The 17,549-nt window shown below is 39.8% G+C and overlaps 1 protein-coding gene across 3 annotated transcripts; it reads left to right on the plus strand.

Moving 5' to 3' along the window:
* Window positions 1-2,255: 2,255 nt before the first annotated feature.
* LOC105830697 (protein tipE) lies at window positions 2,256-16,844 on the plus strand. Of its 3 annotated transcripts, none has more exons than XM_012670200.3 (6): window positions 2,256-2,393; window positions 4,801-5,210; window positions 7,247-7,513; window positions 8,700-8,893; window positions 10,619-10,938; window positions 14,108-16,783. In XM_012670200.3, the coding sequence occupies exons 2-6, from the start codon at window positions 5,006-5,008 to the stop codon at window positions 14,169-14,171; spliced, it is 1,050 nt and encodes a 349-aa protein (XP_012525654.1). In that variant the 5' UTR covers window positions 2,256-2,393; window positions 4,801-5,005; the 3' UTR covers window positions 14,172-16,783. The 3 variants fall into 3 exon arrangements, with proteins under 3 accessions (XP_012525654.1, XP_012525657.1, XP_012525655.1); XM_012670201.3 differs by having other exon boundaries at window positions 2,266-2,398; XM_012670203.3 differs by lacking the exon at window positions 7,247-7,513 and having other exon boundaries at window positions 14,108-16,844.
* The last annotated feature ends 705 nt before the right edge of the window (window positions 16,845-17,549 follow it).

The following is a 17,549-nucleotide window of genomic DNA, read 5'->3' on the forward strand; positions in this document are numbered from 1 at the left end:
ATTCCATCGTCGATAATCGCATTTTTCTTTCTTTGTATATATACTTACTGACTTTTCTTCTCTGAGCAAAAAAATTCAATTTCTCTAACTAAATTTAAAACGCATTTGGCTTTAATAATCGAGAAATGCGCAAACTGTTTTCTATATCTTACAGCCATTGCGACGTAAAGTATCGAAAAGCGTACAATAAACTTGCCGTGTTAATGGAAGCTGCTGCGAAGGATGTCGCTTGACATCCTTCTTAAAAGCGTTTGCACAATTTCAGCGACGTGACAGAAGCTGCAGTTACACGGTAACTGACGCTTTCGTCGTCGTCAAACGGAAATGAATATTGAGACCCGTTCGACCGATCGTTCATTACGTCATTTGCGATAAGAATATCTTTCCATTTAGGGAAATAGCACCTAGGAGATGGCAGACTATTTATTAATGAATGAGTACTTGAAATAAGTTTGTGTCACTGAAACTATCGGCGATGGAAGGCACATCTCTTTGAAAATTTCTGCATCTTGTAGATGAAGCAAACTTCAGTGTAGGACTTAACTTCGTTTCGGTAACTTTGTCACTGCTTCAAACTCCAACCAGCGTACTTGGTTTTCCCTCTTAAACCCAAAGGATATCAGCGCTTGGTTGTCAGATAGAAGAAAGGAGTATCTGGCATATAAAGAAGATAATACTTTCTTTGTCCTGTATCTTCTTCAAATTTGACATTCTGAGAGATAAAATTTGTTTCTCAATAGGAGAATATATACAGATATTATTAATGTGTGTATATTATTATTAATGTGCTTTGATCAATATCTTGAATGTCTAGTTAAATTTTACACGAATCGTATAAACTACTATAAACTTTTCAGCCAAGTAATTGCAATTCTCTAATCAAAAGATTATTATATCTAACGTTTGCATCTTAAAATAAGGATCACCGTTTTGAGGACATCTCATTTGATATTCTCTTGAGAACTTTAAGTAACGATTATAAATAGATTTAAAAGTTTAAGATTAAAACACACACTGGTCGTAATGCTGAAACAGCGATAACAAAGTATCTGTTATTTTCTTCAACATACAAGACAAAATCCATACTCCGTCACATTCGGTTCCGACTTAATAGCAATGTGTTATCCTTACTTCTCGACCGATCCTTAGAAATTCTTGAGTCGAAGGTGGAACTGTTTTTCTTTTGTTTCTCTCTTTTAAGGATTGCATTAAATAAATAATAAGATAATAGGTATAAAAAAAATAAACAGCAATATATTAGAAAAATCATTAAGCTAATTATAGTGCCATAGAATAATCTATAAAATTGTGTTATATAATATAAAATATTAAAAAATGCAAAAATTGAAAATATTTTAAAATTTGAAAAGTAGATATAACTTTTAAAGTTTTATCCTGAGTGTTTTGAATTAAATACACGTTTCTTATGATAAAAATATAAATTAAAAATATAAATATAAATATAAAATATAAAAATATAATATATTAAAAAATTATATATTTTACTAAAAAAGAGATCTAAATCATATTACGACATTTCAAGTTTCACATTTTCTTTTCTTCTACAATTTTAAAATATAAAAAATCTTAATGAAGCTTAAGAAAGCTAAATTGCATCATGCAAGAAAAGCTAAAAAAGTAAGGAGGTATTTCGTATTCATACAGAGTTCGTAATACAATTATAGCAATATAAATCGGTAGACCGTCTGGCTAGACGGCAAGAGCAATAAATTGTACATCAAGGTAATCGCGAAAAAAAGGCGCGAGGGCGCCTTCGAAGAAGAGGGAATAAGGGTTTATGGGGGCCGCCCCGGACGACGCTTCGCGCCGTTGGTCGTCCTCGTCGTCGACGGTGGTGGCAGCGGCGGTCGATGCTACGAGATACTGTCGTCGTTGGCGCTGGTATCGCTGGAAAATAAGCTCGCCCGAAAGCTCCACCGACTGCAGTAGCCCGGCATCCGTCGGCGCCGCGGCCGGGACGAGAGCTTTGTACGCGCGCGGACTTCGCTCTGCCGTGGAAAGTCTGCCGATGGGAGCTCGTCACTGAAGGCGCACGCTATGCGGATCCCGTCGTGATCCTACGACCCGCGGGACGGTACACCGTTTCTTTATTTCTTCGCCTCACCCCCTTTGCGCCTTGCATCCCCTTCTTCTCTTTCTCGACCCCGATTTTATCATCCCTCGGCGGCGGGCCAGGGCGTCGTGACGAAAGCGTCGCAGTGATTCGCGTGTCGCGAGGACAAATGTGCACGGTGAGCAGCAGTGTGACATAGTGCGCGGAAGAATAGGAGACGAAGAGATCGAAGAGCAGGAGCAGAGGGTGGACGACGATGATGAGGGGGCACAGGAAGAGGGCGCCGAGCCCTGATGCATTCGCATCTTCTACATAGGGGGTACCGTTACGTCGACCCTGATAACCGAAGGGGACTGATCGAGTTTTCTTTGCGTGACTCGCTCCGATTGAAATTGTCGGGACTCAAGCCGCTCGAGATCCCCAGCATCGCCTGAGGCGCCTTGAAATAGAAAACGTTGCAAGTTTTTCCCCGTAGATCCTGTAAAGGGGGATTTTTTAATTTTCGCGAGCCGAGCAAAATCCACTCGCAAGTAAACGTTCGGAGACTATTATGTAGGATAATACATTGTCTCTAGGGAGTAAGTTTGCAACACGATGGAGAAAAGCGCTTAGAATCGTTTACGTCTAGGAAATTAATTCATAAGCCTTTATACTTGAGAGATCCCGAGAAAGAACATGCTTTTCAACGGCTATTTTCTTGGATGCTAAGTGGTTCTTGAGTTAACATGGCGCAAGTTATCACTTTCTTTATCTCCTATAAGAGCAAATAGTGTTTCTCGATATAGAGAATCGGATGCGCGAAAAGAATAACTACGAAATAGAATTACGTATATAAAATAAATTAATAATAAACTTCTAAAATCTAATTTGATTAAAACAATGTCTTAACTGTTAACAATTTTGAAATAATCGTGACTTTTGTTAGCTACCCTAGGTGCTATAAAAGTTACATTGAACAAAGGAAAGGTTAGATGTAGTCTTGCAAGAGAGACACATTGTACAGGAGGATATAGCCCAGGACGTAAATCATGTATTTGAAGAACAGCGAGCTTAAGAAAAGTTGTACAAGTACTTTTTTGTGTGTGTCATAAGAAATACATTCATGTACGCGCATATAAATTTATTAATATAAGTAAAGCAATCAGATCTTGGTACTCGTAAATTGATATTTAAATTGAGATTTAGTAAACAGCATGAATTAAGCATTATTTTTTCTAGATGAATAACATTACTTTCAGTAAATCAATAATTTTGCGATTTTTTCTAATCAATTAATTAAAGATAGATCGTTGTCTTTCGTTTGTCTCTTTTTTCTTTCATAAACTAAAATAACTTACTTTTCATTTATTACATTAATTTGTACTTCTTTTAAGAATTAAACTGCGTAAGTAAATAGTTATTTTTAAGCATGAAGGACACGATATAAAGTCTTTAATCCCTTCGATTAAACGTCTCCACGTGAACTCACATAAACCACCTTAAAACTCGGCGTATAAGTTTTATCCTTATCGACCCTCGTACAATGTGTATGCGTGACGGTAATCCATACAAATAAAATGTAATAAAACGTGCAAAGAAGTATTTTGGATCTCGGAGTTGAGATGAATTCTAAAAACGATTGTTCCGTTTTTCTTTAGGACGTCAGAAATTTTCAGTGGAAAATTCTATTGCTTTCTTTTCCTTTGATCGCCAAGAAACTTGAGAAACAAGCTTATCTTGGTTACTGAAGGCTTCGGGCATTTTAATAAGCGTAGATTCCGTCTTTCTCTGATTTCTTCTTACCAATTTTTTATGAATATAAGACTCATATAAAATTTAATAATAAAATATATATATAGCGATCAAATATCGGCGATGAAATCAAGAAATCTTCTATCTGTAACAAGAATTCGATGAAAACCAAAGGCTATACGACGTTAATGGGTATTGTCCGTCTCATTTATCTGTAACGAGAATCGAACGATCGCGTCATTGTGCCGAAAGTCGATAGTGGCATAGACCGTAGAAGTTGGAAACACGTAATTGTCCGATAGTTCACTTCCTGCAATAACCTACGTTAAAATTAAAGGTTCTATGGGGTTATACTGTGAGAAATTCGAGAATCATGAATTTTTGAATACTTATTTTTAATAACATTTGCGTTTTAAACAAGATGGAATTCTTTTTAAACCGGAGCAAGATATAGAAATATATAGTTAATTCTCCCCACTAAAAAAAAAAAAAAAAAGAGATTACTACAATCTATGAGAATACGATAAAAGGAATATTAGATTCATTGCTGATAGTATCGATTTAACCTATCTCCACTGCCATTTACAGGCCCTATACACGTGCCCCTAGTTTGCCAAAGGATAAAATAGTCTGTGAAACACAACATCACACAACCTCTAGATAATATAAAAAATTATACTCTTTCATCATTCGACCGAATGTACGTCGCAAAAGGAGGAAAAAAAAGGTCGTTTAATCGATACGACGCGTCACTTCAGAATGATCAAGATAAATGGCGCTCGTTGCACAATGCATGCAAAAGAATCTCGTCTTTAACCGGAAAGCATTCCGGCGCATACTAACCCCCGGGAATCTCCGTGACAGAAATCATCTCTCAGGGGGTTGGGAGGGAGGGGATGACTCCGCGAGGTCTTTCGGGACGCGCGCACAAAGAAAACTCGACTCGCGATTCCAGACGGAGAAGCAGAAGACAAATACTCGCGAATTGCCTATAGATCGTTCCGTCTCTTCGATGTCCGACGTCTGACGACGAGCACCAAGCACGCCGAGGACGACGGCGACGACGACGACGACGACGACGACGGCGACGACGACGACGACGGCGACGACGACGACGACGACGACGACGACGACGGCGGCGACGACGACGTCGCTTAGGAGCCTCCAACACGAAACCAGCACTGCCGTTTGTTCTCCGAGATGGCGGACGAAAAGGAGAAGCAGACGTTCTTGCAGAAGCTGCTATTCTACACGACCGCGTTCTTCATCCTCCTCAGCACCTTCAGCCTCTTCGCCTTCCTCTTCTTGGTCCCGTTCGTTATTGACCCCGCCTTCACCACCATCTTCATGCAGTTTGACACTCGACCCGCCGAGTGTGTCACCATCGACGTTGAGTCCAAAAGAGGTGAACAATCGGCACCCTTATCTTCGCCTGTTCGTTCTCGTTGTCATTCCACGTTGCATGCACTGTGTATTCTCTGTCCCGAACTCCGTTCTTCTCGCTCTTCTGAAGTTATTCCTTCCCGCGATTCGCAGTTCTTCATGTTTCTCTGTTTCTTCGCTCAAGCATGTGTGTTTGTTGGTATGAGTTGAGTACATTTCATTTTGCACTTGTATGTATGTATGTGACGAAAGGTGCCTTTTAAAGTTGCAGGAAGAATCGCGTTCACAAATCACGTCTGATCTCATTGTGAGAGAGACATATCGTACATGAGTCGATACAAAAAAAGAACCACGTACAATACCGGGGAAAAAACAAAACTTTTTTTATAGCAAAAAGTAGAAATCGTGTAATATTATATTCTAAAAATATTTAACGTTGACCAAAAGCGATAGACGACGACAGACGGATATCAGGAATTGACGTAAATCCCAATTTACAGAATTAGGTCAGCGTCAAAATATGCGAGCTTCATGAATGATTGGAAAGGCTATTTCCAGATCGAACAAAAGTGACAAAGAACGACAGGACAGCTGACGTTTCCGCGCGTTTAATTTAATATTTATCGCATCATAATTCATTTAGTTGGCATAAAATAGCAACTGCATCTACCTCATATTAATGATCGTAAGATCAGCAGACTGAAAAAACAATTACGAAAGTAATCGCGCTTTGATTATAATGCTTAAATAACGTTAAAGAACGCGTTGTTTCGTCGCGATTGCTCCTTTCTTTGCCGCTTGGGAAATGATTTCCTAACTCGCTCAGGATCACGATAAATTCCACGGAGATTGTGAAAAAAGTCTATGAATTTATTCCCCAGGCGCATGCATCTGCCTTTCATGCTAGGTCGTCCCTCACATATGCGTGAATACGTGATGTAAAAGTTTAATATTATCCTATACATTTTAATTTGACATTAGACGAATACCGCAACGTAAAATTCATGTACATGCGTTAGCTCGAAAAATGATTGAAAACAAGCGTCTCCGCATGATTCAAAAGATATCTTTTAAATCTTAAAAGAATATGTATCATTAATATTAGTGGCTAATCGAAATTTGACCAAATATTTCTTCGTTTTCTTTAAAAAATAGAATCAGAAAGGAGAAACCAGCGAAACTTCTATTGTTGTTATGTTAAACAAATATTTTCAAAGTTAACTATCGAATGAAAAATATAAAGATATGAAAAGGAAGAACCGATCGGAGACCAATCGCTGGTCAGAGGAGAGGCCGTGGCGAGTCGCGATAAGATCGACGCAACTGGTGTCTTTGTGCTTTTGGTACCCCCGCAGCTCACACACTCATTCGTCGAGTCCCCTTGTTTCTCCTTCGTCACTTGAATTTTCTTCTCTTCGTGGACGTCAATAGGGTGCAGGTGTTCTTCACGATTGAGCACCGGCCTCGTGTCAACAGCCCTGCAACTCGCGTCGCGATGCAAAACACTTTCTGACGATTCAATCCCCGAGCATTCTCTGCTTCCATCGTCTTCGCCTCTGGTGCACGCACGTTTCCTATATTTGTTTCATGGTCGCATGGTCTATCCTCTCGCACTTTGTGTCGCATTGATTTAGGAGTTGAAATTGGGCGACTGTGAGCTTTTTTTTTTTTAATTTCTTTTTTTTAATTTAAATACACATCAATGGCAGGTGATAATTTTTTTTTAATCCCAAAGATTAAATTAACGATTCATAAATTCTGCAATGAATTATGTATAATATGTATATGCTATTGTTGACAGTTGCAAGCTTCAGTCTCATAAATTTTTATAAAGGATTATTTCCGCGCTGTGTTCACGGAATCATCAATTTAATCTGCTGTCTCATACACTTTCACTTATTCTTACGATTTGATGTATGTATGGCTGTATGTATGTATGTACGTGTATTCGGATGGCCATCATTCTCCAGTTATTTGTTCACGCGCGAATGTTCTGTGTGTTGTGCTTGATTATATTCCGCGGCCGCGCGAATTTCCATGAATGATCGTTGAGTCCAGGTACGAGCAATTGCTCATGGACATCCTGTAGAGAGGGTTGCACTAAGGAACTGTACGATTGCACGCAAATACGCGTCAACTATAAGCTATCGGATAACACGTCCGAGGGGCCGGACGGGGAAGGCGGAGTGGTAGGAAGTGTCGAGGACGACGAAGGGAGCAAGCGGATGCCTCGTTACGAGCGTTCCTTAGGCGAGTACATCGAGGACCCCGACAACAATTTTGCCGCGGATGATGAGAACGGGCTGCCGAAAGCTTTCCCTACAGGTACAAAGTGATATCACAGAAGATTGGAGATTACATTCAATCCTACCTCATCTGAATCGGTTTCACCCATATTTGTTTTTGAAAGAGCGATCATATGGTTATATAAACGAAAAGAGCAGCTTGTGATTATCCATGTAATTGATATTTTATGTCACAATCACAGACGTTTGTAATTGGACACTGTAAATACCATGAAATTGTAAAATCGTATTTTGTTACCCTAATCAAAGGGGTAACAGAAACCGTTGGCCATAAAAGTAGGTGATGGTCCCAATAAAGAGTAATTGAATTAAAATAATTTTCATTAATTCTCGTGTAAATTTATAATCAAACATTTTATAAATGTCATTAATGTCAATGTAAGCAACGTTTTAATTTCATAAACAAATTATTATGTATTCAATAAATCACAATTGTAAATTTTGGAAAATATTTAAAAATGTTTTTAAATATTTGTATAAAATTCCAATTATGAGAGTAGTATATTTAAATGTACTTTTTAAATATATGTTATAGTATTTAGTGTATTAAATTTATTAAGAGTTATCACAATTTCAAAAAATTATTAAATAGTAATTAGAGAGTTTATTACAAAAGTTTTATTAAAGGTAACTTTCACTTTTTTCCTTAATACTAATAATAATTTAGAAATTAATTTTACTATAATTACAAAAAAAATTAAGAATATAAAAAAGTTCTCTGCAATTTAATTAATACATGTATGTAAAACATTTAATTTTGCAAATTTGGTCTTCAATTAAAATTTGATTTATAATTGGACCGTCACTTTACTACAGTATTTCAAAGAATTGATAATCGCGTTAACTTTTCATAATTGCATTATATCTAAATAAATATTTTATCATTTACATTTTACGCTTTTATAACTGTTATTATTCAAATTGAGAAATTTACATTGTGACGAATTATTTCGATTGATTCTATGTGCAAAAATCGTTAGAAATAGATGCAATCCCTAACGAGGCCAATAAACAGAGGGGAGAAAAATTAATGTAACGTCCGCGAGAAAGATAAGTTTCCTCCGGTAAAGGTTCAGCGATTCATCGCTGAATACTGTATGCAGAAGTCATTATACGTGCTTTTCTTTGTTCGGTTTGCTCTTCCGGTTGTTCTCCCGCTGGAAAGCGTTCCCGTCGCCGAACAATAACGAGGTGAAGTTTCGCAGGTCTCATGGGCAACGACTCCATGTGGTACTTCACCGGGGCCAAGCTGTTCCCCAACGTAAAAGGCTGTGGATACCCTCCAATGCTGAATTGCAGTATTTTCTACCGGCAGTACGCCAACATAGGGCAGAACTTTAGCTGTTACTACTCGAAAGTGGATCCCGGGATAGTCATCAGCGACCTCGACATGTGGCAGGTCTCTAAGCGTTTACTATATGCACTTTCCACGCGTCGGACCTTCTTATCGTATCCTACGCCCCTATCTCTATCTTCAACCCTAAATCCAGGATATACGGAAATTTCTTCGCAACACGATGGCATCCGTCAGACTGACGTGGCTTTAATACTTCCGTATTATAACCCGGTGACCGGATTATACAGTCAGCGATTCGCCCCCGTATACGTCGGTATGCGCGAGTCACGCGAAAGTGCGACTTTTGCCCGAGTTTATGCCAGGACGAGCCGCGCACTTGAGAATCAATACTGCGGCCGCCTATCGGAAGCAAAGCGGCCGAAACTGTGTATTCCGTATGAAATGATTAAATAGATCATGGTAATGAATTCGTGCGGAATCAGCCTTAATTGGAACACGGAGTTATTCCCCGAGAGTTATTCCACTGACTGCCACTTTCATCGCGACTCTACGCTGCAAATGAGTCTCGCGTTTATTCCTACAGAATGCCCGGAGTTCATTGATCTCTCTCGTAATTTCAATCACGCGTTCAAGAGCGGCATAATTTTCGTCAAGTTTAAAAAAAAAATAATCGCCATATTCATTTGAGACAATTAGCATACAGTTATTTTTTTCGTATCTGAAAATTTAATTCTGGACTTACGTGCGAAAGATCGCGTGTAGAAGATATAAGCAGATAACAAGGCGGAAGAGGGATTTTCCAAGCGTGGGGCACGGCGGAGTAGCGTTAACGGAAATGCGACCGCCTGCACAAGGGACGGACAATGCATTTCAAGTGGTTGAATGGGCGGCCGATGACAAAGACGGAAGCCATCGCGGCGTGCGACGCGCCGCCCGGAAGAAAAGAAAATTTCTCCCGGCGCGCAGAAATCCAATTTCCACAAGTGTGCAGGCCGGCGTGCTATTATAAACCGCCGATAACATCGGCGATCCCCGGAAATGCCCGCCACCGTGCTCAGCTCCCGATGCTGCACGAGTGCCAATCCTTCGAACGAATGGACGACAGGAAGAAATAGGATCACGTGGTGCGAATAACACGGGCTCTCTTTCTCCCTCGAGACATTCTACCGCCGAATTTACAGAAAAGTCACTTTGCAGGATCAACACGGCCGTGTCTCAGCAATGAAATTGCCACAGTGATATCGAGTAATATTTCCTTTTTACGAATTACTGTTATAAATTAATTGGTGAATATAACGCTCAGTTATTTCATGATATAAATATCCATAAATGATCGATCATACGTCGACTGCTACCACTTGTCGAGTTACATAGTTACAGTTTCACTACTCGTGCTGCCATTCATTCGCTTTATTATCCACTAAACAGTATGAGTCCACATAGTTTTTTCTTACTTTTGTTAATTAATTTTTCTCACTTGCAGTTTGAGGTCGATAATTCGAATAGTTGATTTAAAATATTCGTGTAATTACTTTAATCGCAATCGTTGACGGTTCAGAGTTGTTCTCTAAGAAATCCTATCTAGGTAATCCTGTCTGAACTCCAGAAAAACTTAATGCGTCGTGATCTTTCTTCCGGTATAAATATATAGAAATATTTGAGTAACTTGAGGAACTAAAAAAATATTTACAGTTAGATTAATCTTCCGGTCGAAATTCGTTCGCTGGATTTCTTTCACAAAACGCTGTCGCTGTTTGGGCAAAGCGACCCAGGACGCGTATTAATTTCTGCCGAGCTCTGGTCACATGTGTGAAACGTGTTCCTCAGGTGTACATGAACCTTGTGTACGCGATGGCGATTCCGATACCGTCTTTCATAATCTCGGTGATATACCTCACCATCGCCTACTTCAAGATCTACAACGAAGACGAGGAAGTCCTCGTAAAAGGTGGCGAAGAGGGTGAGGAAGGGGAGGAAGGGGAAGGCGGCGATACACCCTTGCCACCCACTAGCGGTGCATTGACGCCCGGAAGTGAAGCCTTCAGGGAGGATTTGGCGAGCTTCGGGCACCAACTCAAGGTCGCAATGGCCGACGACATCAGCAGGGAAAGTCTTGACGGGATTCCTAACTCGCTCTCCATTCAGGGGTAAGCACCGCTTCCAAAACCTCATAGTATCGATTGAATTTGGATATGTGTCAATATAAAAAGTCCGTCCAGATTTGCTATTCTGGTTGTTGACTGCTCGATCACTTTTGAGCGTCTTCCAGGTCTTTTGTAGGGTTTCGAAAAGCCTTTCCAAGAGTTAAATAGGCATAATCACTTTAGCCGCAATCGCTGACGATTCAGAGTTATTCCCTAAGAATGGTAATCCTGTCTGAGCTCCGGAAAAGCTAGTGCGACGCGAATTCTTCCTTCCGGCATAGATACACAGAAAATATATTAAATGAGTGACAAAGTGCAAAGCGAATAACAGAACTTGCAGAGACAGAATTTGGAATAAAACTCTCATTCTCTCGCCCCCATTTATCCATCTCTGCTTTGTAATCGCAGAGAGGAGTATTTACGTAGTTTGTAGGAGCTAACTTGGCCGTTAAGTGTCTCATTCAGATGCGATAATTTTACGTCAGATGTAGAGACCCTTGAATGCATGATGACTCGTTATAGAAATAGCGCGCTGAGAGCGCAAAATGTCATCTCGCAATCCGCGTGGTTTTCATGTTCAAGTATGACATTGTCATGGGAATATTTAGACAATTTCCTTCGCGGTTTATAACAAAATTCATGTGAACAAGCATCCCTTTGTCCTGTATAAAACCAATCGGATTGCCAAATTGCTCGCAACAGCTCGAAATATTCATGTATGTACCTGCAATTACGAGACGCATCGTATAACAATAACAATGTAGGTAGATTTTACAAATATCAACGTTCTGAGGACATTGTACGTAAAGACGTTCGCTGGAACGTACATCTCTTCAGTGATTAAGTAAACCGTACGTTACGAATATCTTTTATCAGACACATTAACGATACAAGTATAACAGAATACTTCGACTCCCCCCCTACGTGCACATCGTTTCAGTGGTTCGAAGAGATGTCAGACATATCGCACGTAAAAATATGTCAGATCACGTACATCCTTAATGACAGTTCGATCTCGTCGCCGGACTACATTAGTCCGACGACACGATTCGAATCGGAATTAATCGTACCGCGTATTCCTAATGTCCGATCCGCACATGAACGGTTACAGAAATTCTCCACGCACGATAATATTTAATAATCGAAGAGAATTCCGAACTGTAGCAGTCCGAATCTCCGACGAGAATACGACGTGCTCGAGTGCCCCCGTTCGAACGTGCGCGATAGAATATCGTGGGTGTAGAATCGAGATAGGGAAGATAAATTGATCCACGAATTCTGCGGAATGCTCAATGAATGGCTGCCGAAATACCGTGACACGGACCGGCTGGAAGTCGTATTATTCTCTCGACTTCTCGCATTTTCCTTGCTTTCTTTTTTTTTTAATTTACGATTGACTTCATAAGAATAATTTGTTCGTAAAAAAAGCTATCGATGTAATAAAACGATGACGCAGTTAAAGTGCTCTCGACCACACTACCGGCGCATCTATCTATAAATAGCGACTCGCGGGATGCAGGGATATATAGGTCGAATGGCTGCGCGATAGACTGCGAGTCGCCGCTGCTTCTCCCACCATCTCCCACCTTCAACCGCACACACACACACACACAGAGTGTAATCTATCCGAAGTATCCCTCGCGATTCATATCTACCATTCAAAAGGCTGGCGACAGAGGCGACGATCAAACACCCCTATTTCCTCGTGCTCGATCTTCCAAACGGGAACTTTCTCGCGAAACGACAGCGTAACGAACTTGTTTTCCGTAATCTTTTTCCAACGCGAGAGTGCACTTCTCTAACGTTCTTTAGAATAAACGACCCGCGCGTATGTGGAAGTATCGACAAACATATTTAAGTAAATACTGGACGAGCGACTGTGTTCTACATTGGTAAATAAATTCCGTTCCGCTCTCACGAAAAGAACTACGCGCGACAATGTTTGTATATTTGTCGAGGAGATGTAGCAGCGAGTAGTCTTCACGCAAAGCTACTTATACTACTTCGCCCCAGTTTACTCCGTCATCTGTCAGCGAGAATTGCAATCATTATTCTGTAAATCGAAAAACAGAAAGAAATATTCTCGGGAAAATTGACATTCGGGATACACTATTCGTCTTTCTATACTAAAAAAAAACTTATTAATATATATATAAAACTTATATATCAAGAACTTATTATAAAGATGCATTAAATCTGCAATTTTTTCTACTCTTAGTATAGCAAGTGTAACTTATACAATGGATAATCGAGATTAAATAAATCCTTTTATTCCTTTCCTGGTGGAAATCCTGCGGCAATTACAGAAATATCTCGACATTATGAAAAAATTAAATTATTGAAGATACTGAAATTGTAAATTTTTCAATATCTAAACTATCAGAATCATAACGCGCTGAGAGACTGTTATCCTACACACAGCGAATTTCCAACATAACTTCGTTATTTAATTCACCTATATTTTTTTATCCGAGTAAATGCTCGACGCATGCACGTTTCCGTGCGGCACGAGTTCGCACGTGTTCGCCAATGATCAATCGCGAGTTTGTACTCCCACGCAAACCTGGGGGTGAGCCTGCGGTTTTGACGTTTATACGGAATGCGTGAGAGAGGCCACGCTGATACCAAGCAAGGACGCGAACATCGATTCTGACCCAACAACCGTCCAAGCCCCGCCTAACTCACCCTTGCTTTCTCAGCCCTCCCCATAGCTTCCAAACGACAACCCTTAGGGGAGCCTCTCTCTCTCCTACCTCGCCGAAATTCTCGCGGTCGTTTGTTCGCGAATGCTGCGCGAGCTTGCAGAAACCGAGGTATTAGGGTCATACGCGCTGTTTGCACATAGACGAGCAAGTTTGGGATATCAAAGGGGCTTCGAATTCACGAATTTAAACTAATATGCAGAACGTTCAGGATGAAACTGAATTAAAAGATACACAGTGAAGATAAAATATCCCGATTTTTAAAGGCCAACATAGCACAATGCCTCTCAGTTATATGTCTAGTTCAAAACATTACATAATCTTTTTAAATAGGTCAAGAAACAATTTACTATTTTTTTAAGCTGAAAATCAATTACATACTGTAACTGATGGCGGGGAATCGTATCGAATTGAATAGTGTAAATCCGAGATGTATCTCTTAGTAATTCACGTTTGCTTTTATCTTCCAGAAACTTGAGCAAGACAATGACGACGAGTATCTCAACTCCCCCTGGGCCGACGGCAGCAGTTTGAAGCGACATTTTCAAGGTCTGAATAATATTTCGTGGAGACCACATTAGGCGATCATCATCGCCGTCCATGAAGAAGCAAGGCGTCACAGCGGCCGAAGCTTTTTCTTGACCGAGAAAGGAGCCAAGAAGTTAACCTTTCTGTCTCAGGATCGACTAAAAGTCCACCCTCGCGATTCACGGAGTGAACCAGAGGCACAACACTCGGTACTCTCTCTTTTTCTCTCTCTCTCTCTCTCTCTCGAGCAATGCAAATCGTATGCGAATACACGGCGATTCTAGGGAACCTTTGACAAATCTGCCATTTCTCTCATCGTAAATCTGTCCCCGTTACAAGCGCCGATACTATACTTGCAAGATGTCACGACGAATATTTCGTAACGCGTACTTTTTCCTACTCGATAATCGCGAAATATTGATAACTCGTGCAAGGGAGGCAGCAGCCTCTCTAGAATGCGACATCTTCAACGCGAAGCTCGTATGCGCCAGAAAAGTTCTTCGTTTCTCGTCTCAGTGTTTAATGTTGGCACGCGGCAGCCGTTATATTCCGCGCGCCAGATTGATTTACCTCGCACGATGCCTTCTTCTAGCTTGTCTAAGTGTGATTCACGAACCGAAATCCAATTCGCGAATCTCGTGCCTGTATATCGCATTTCGAAGAATCTGTCCTTACTGTCGTGTACGTAGCGTTCGGGTACACTCTATATTTTTAAACAATTTTCCACGATGTATCCGCGACCTGTGGAGGCGATCGTTTTGTCCAGAGAGGAAATAAATCCGTCGCTCTGACAACGGCACAAGTCCTAAAATCTTGAATTGTATAATAATTGTAAGATAAAAATTCATATGCAGCAGATTATAAATCTGCCTCTGCAAGACGTCAATTTTTGAAACTTGTCCATGCATAATGGCATTCACTCCGTCAGACATTAAAAAGTTTCTTTTCACACATAAATGTTTTTCTGCCTCTATGTATTCTGTCAACTGATTGAATTTCAAAGTGCTGGACTCGCGCCATTCTCAAAACGACCGATGCATAACTTGCAACGAAGCATATACCGAGTATACGCTCCCTCTGGTTCACTCAACAATACCGAACGGACGTCCATCCGGAGAACGCAGAGGGGGAAAAAAAAAGCGCGCGTGGCGAAGTTCTACGTCGCGCGCTACATGTATATTAAAGTAGCTCTCGAGTTAGCTATGAACTATTTTAAAGACCTTAATCAGTTAAAACTGTGAGCTAAATACCATTAAACGTTACGAGTATTATCAGGTAATTCGCTTGCTGTGTGATCATGATGTGTCCACTCGCGTCTTAGACACTTTTATCAAACACACCGACGAAACACTACGTCCGTACCACTTTAATTAACTGGCGACACGCTTTTGCAAGTAAAAACGCGCGTTTCGCAGTGTCCACCCTCCCGCACCCCGTTGCGGCCTCGTCCATGTACTATGATCTCCACACGCACAAATTCTAACGTTTTTCAGGTACCTGACCGACACGCACGAAGAAACGTAGGTACCTTCGCGAGTCTTATGACTACATATGCGCATTTAAATCTATATGAGTTTACAAGACGAAAAAACATTCGGTATATAATTCAAGGGCAGGACTTCTCTCGAGATAATGCCTGTTGTTTTTAGGTGCGCTTTCAGTATTCGAATCATTTCTTAAGAAAGAGAGCAAGAAGAAAAATAATAAGTATTGAGAGCACAATTAGAAAGAGCAGACCTGTCGCCGTTAAATTGCCTTTTTTTCTTTTGATGTGTACTGTTCGACATGATATTTGACAAGATTGAGCTGCTCTGCACACAAGTTTTAACGGGCATCCCTGAAAGAGTGAAACACATACTTAAAGCCCATTAGTTTAAAGTAAAATTGTAATCTCGATAATATCAGTCGTAATGAGCTTCGTGCTACTCCTCGGGGCGGCTTTAAAAAGAACGGCTCGTCTTATTATCGTCTCAATGTCGGCCATGAACATAATTAGCTGTACGCTACGTTATGATTTTAGCGTTAACATCGCCCGTGATATCGACCAAACGCTTGCCGCATGGAAACTAGAATCCTGGAGAGTACCTAAGTAATACTTCGAAATGCCCGTGAGCATTTAGTTATAGCGTTTGTATATCGAAACTTTGAATATTTTACTGAAAATGTATAAGTTGCTTATTTGTAAGCCTGGAGCCTCCCATCTCCTTGAAAATATCGATGTTCCATGCGGTAATAAAGTGGGCGAGATGTACAAAAAAGACTATATGTAATTAATGCTCGACATCGGTTTGTTTCTGCGATCATACACATACTGAGCAATACCCACACACGTACACGTTACACCGTGAAAGGCACATTCTATACACATCGGTAATCTGTGGAGAAAAAAAAAAAGATAATTGAATTGTTTTTATGGATTAAGAACAAGTTGTCTGTGATCTACAATAATTAAAAGAATATTTAATAAGTATTAACAGATAAAAGTCTAATTGAGATAATATCGATAATGTTGAAAGATGGGAGGGAGAAAGAAATAATTCAAAGACGATCGGATTTTATTGGTACAAGTTGAGCGCAGGTTTCTCGAGGCACTGGTTGAGCAATACGATAGTAACAAAGGAATAAAATATCGTATAAAAAGAATTAAAGTCACTGCAAAGGAATTCTAGAAGAACAGAAGAATATATTATATAAATTACAACAAATAGAGACTTATACGATAGAGCACGCAACGCGTGAATATTTAAATCGCTGTTAATCTGTACTAACTTGCGGTATTAAAAAAAACAAGGTGCGTGCTGCGTTCGGATAGTACCAATAAAAAAATATATAAGTATATTATATGGCACTTGTGACCGTCGCGGCTAAAAGTATATAGGATTAGATAGATTTATAGAAGCGCAAAACACCAAAAATCGTTCCTTCCACCCGCTCCGGCCGTGTATTCGATTTTAAATATATCGCATCTCATATGTGAAGTCAAAAAGCTCTGTGAATTTATAAAAGCGCACCTCAGACTGCAAATAGAATCGTCATTTTATGATTATGAAATAAAGGAAAGGAACTATGCATATATATATATATATATATATATATATATATATATATATACACACATATATATATATATATATATATACATACACATACATACATACATACACATACATATGCCGTATCATCACTGAATAATAAGTTATTCAACGAGTATTGCGAAAGATATTCGAGATAATTTTTCTACAATTCTGGCACTCACGAAAAGAACGCGCATCATCGTCTTTATATTTATGTACATTTCAATTATAAATTTTTTAATATTATTATTGAACTATGATCAATTTCGTGTGAAAGTGTATAATGGCTTTTTCTGCGGTTAACAATAAA

This window comes from Monomorium pharaonis, chromosome 4, assembly GCF_013373865.1.
Source record: "Monomorium pharaonis isolate MP-MQ-018 chromosome 4, ASM1337386v2, whole genome shotgun sequence".
In the NCBI taxonomy this organism is placed as follows: Eukaryota; Metazoa; Arthropoda; class Insecta; order Hymenoptera; family Formicidae; genus Monomorium; species Monomorium pharaonis.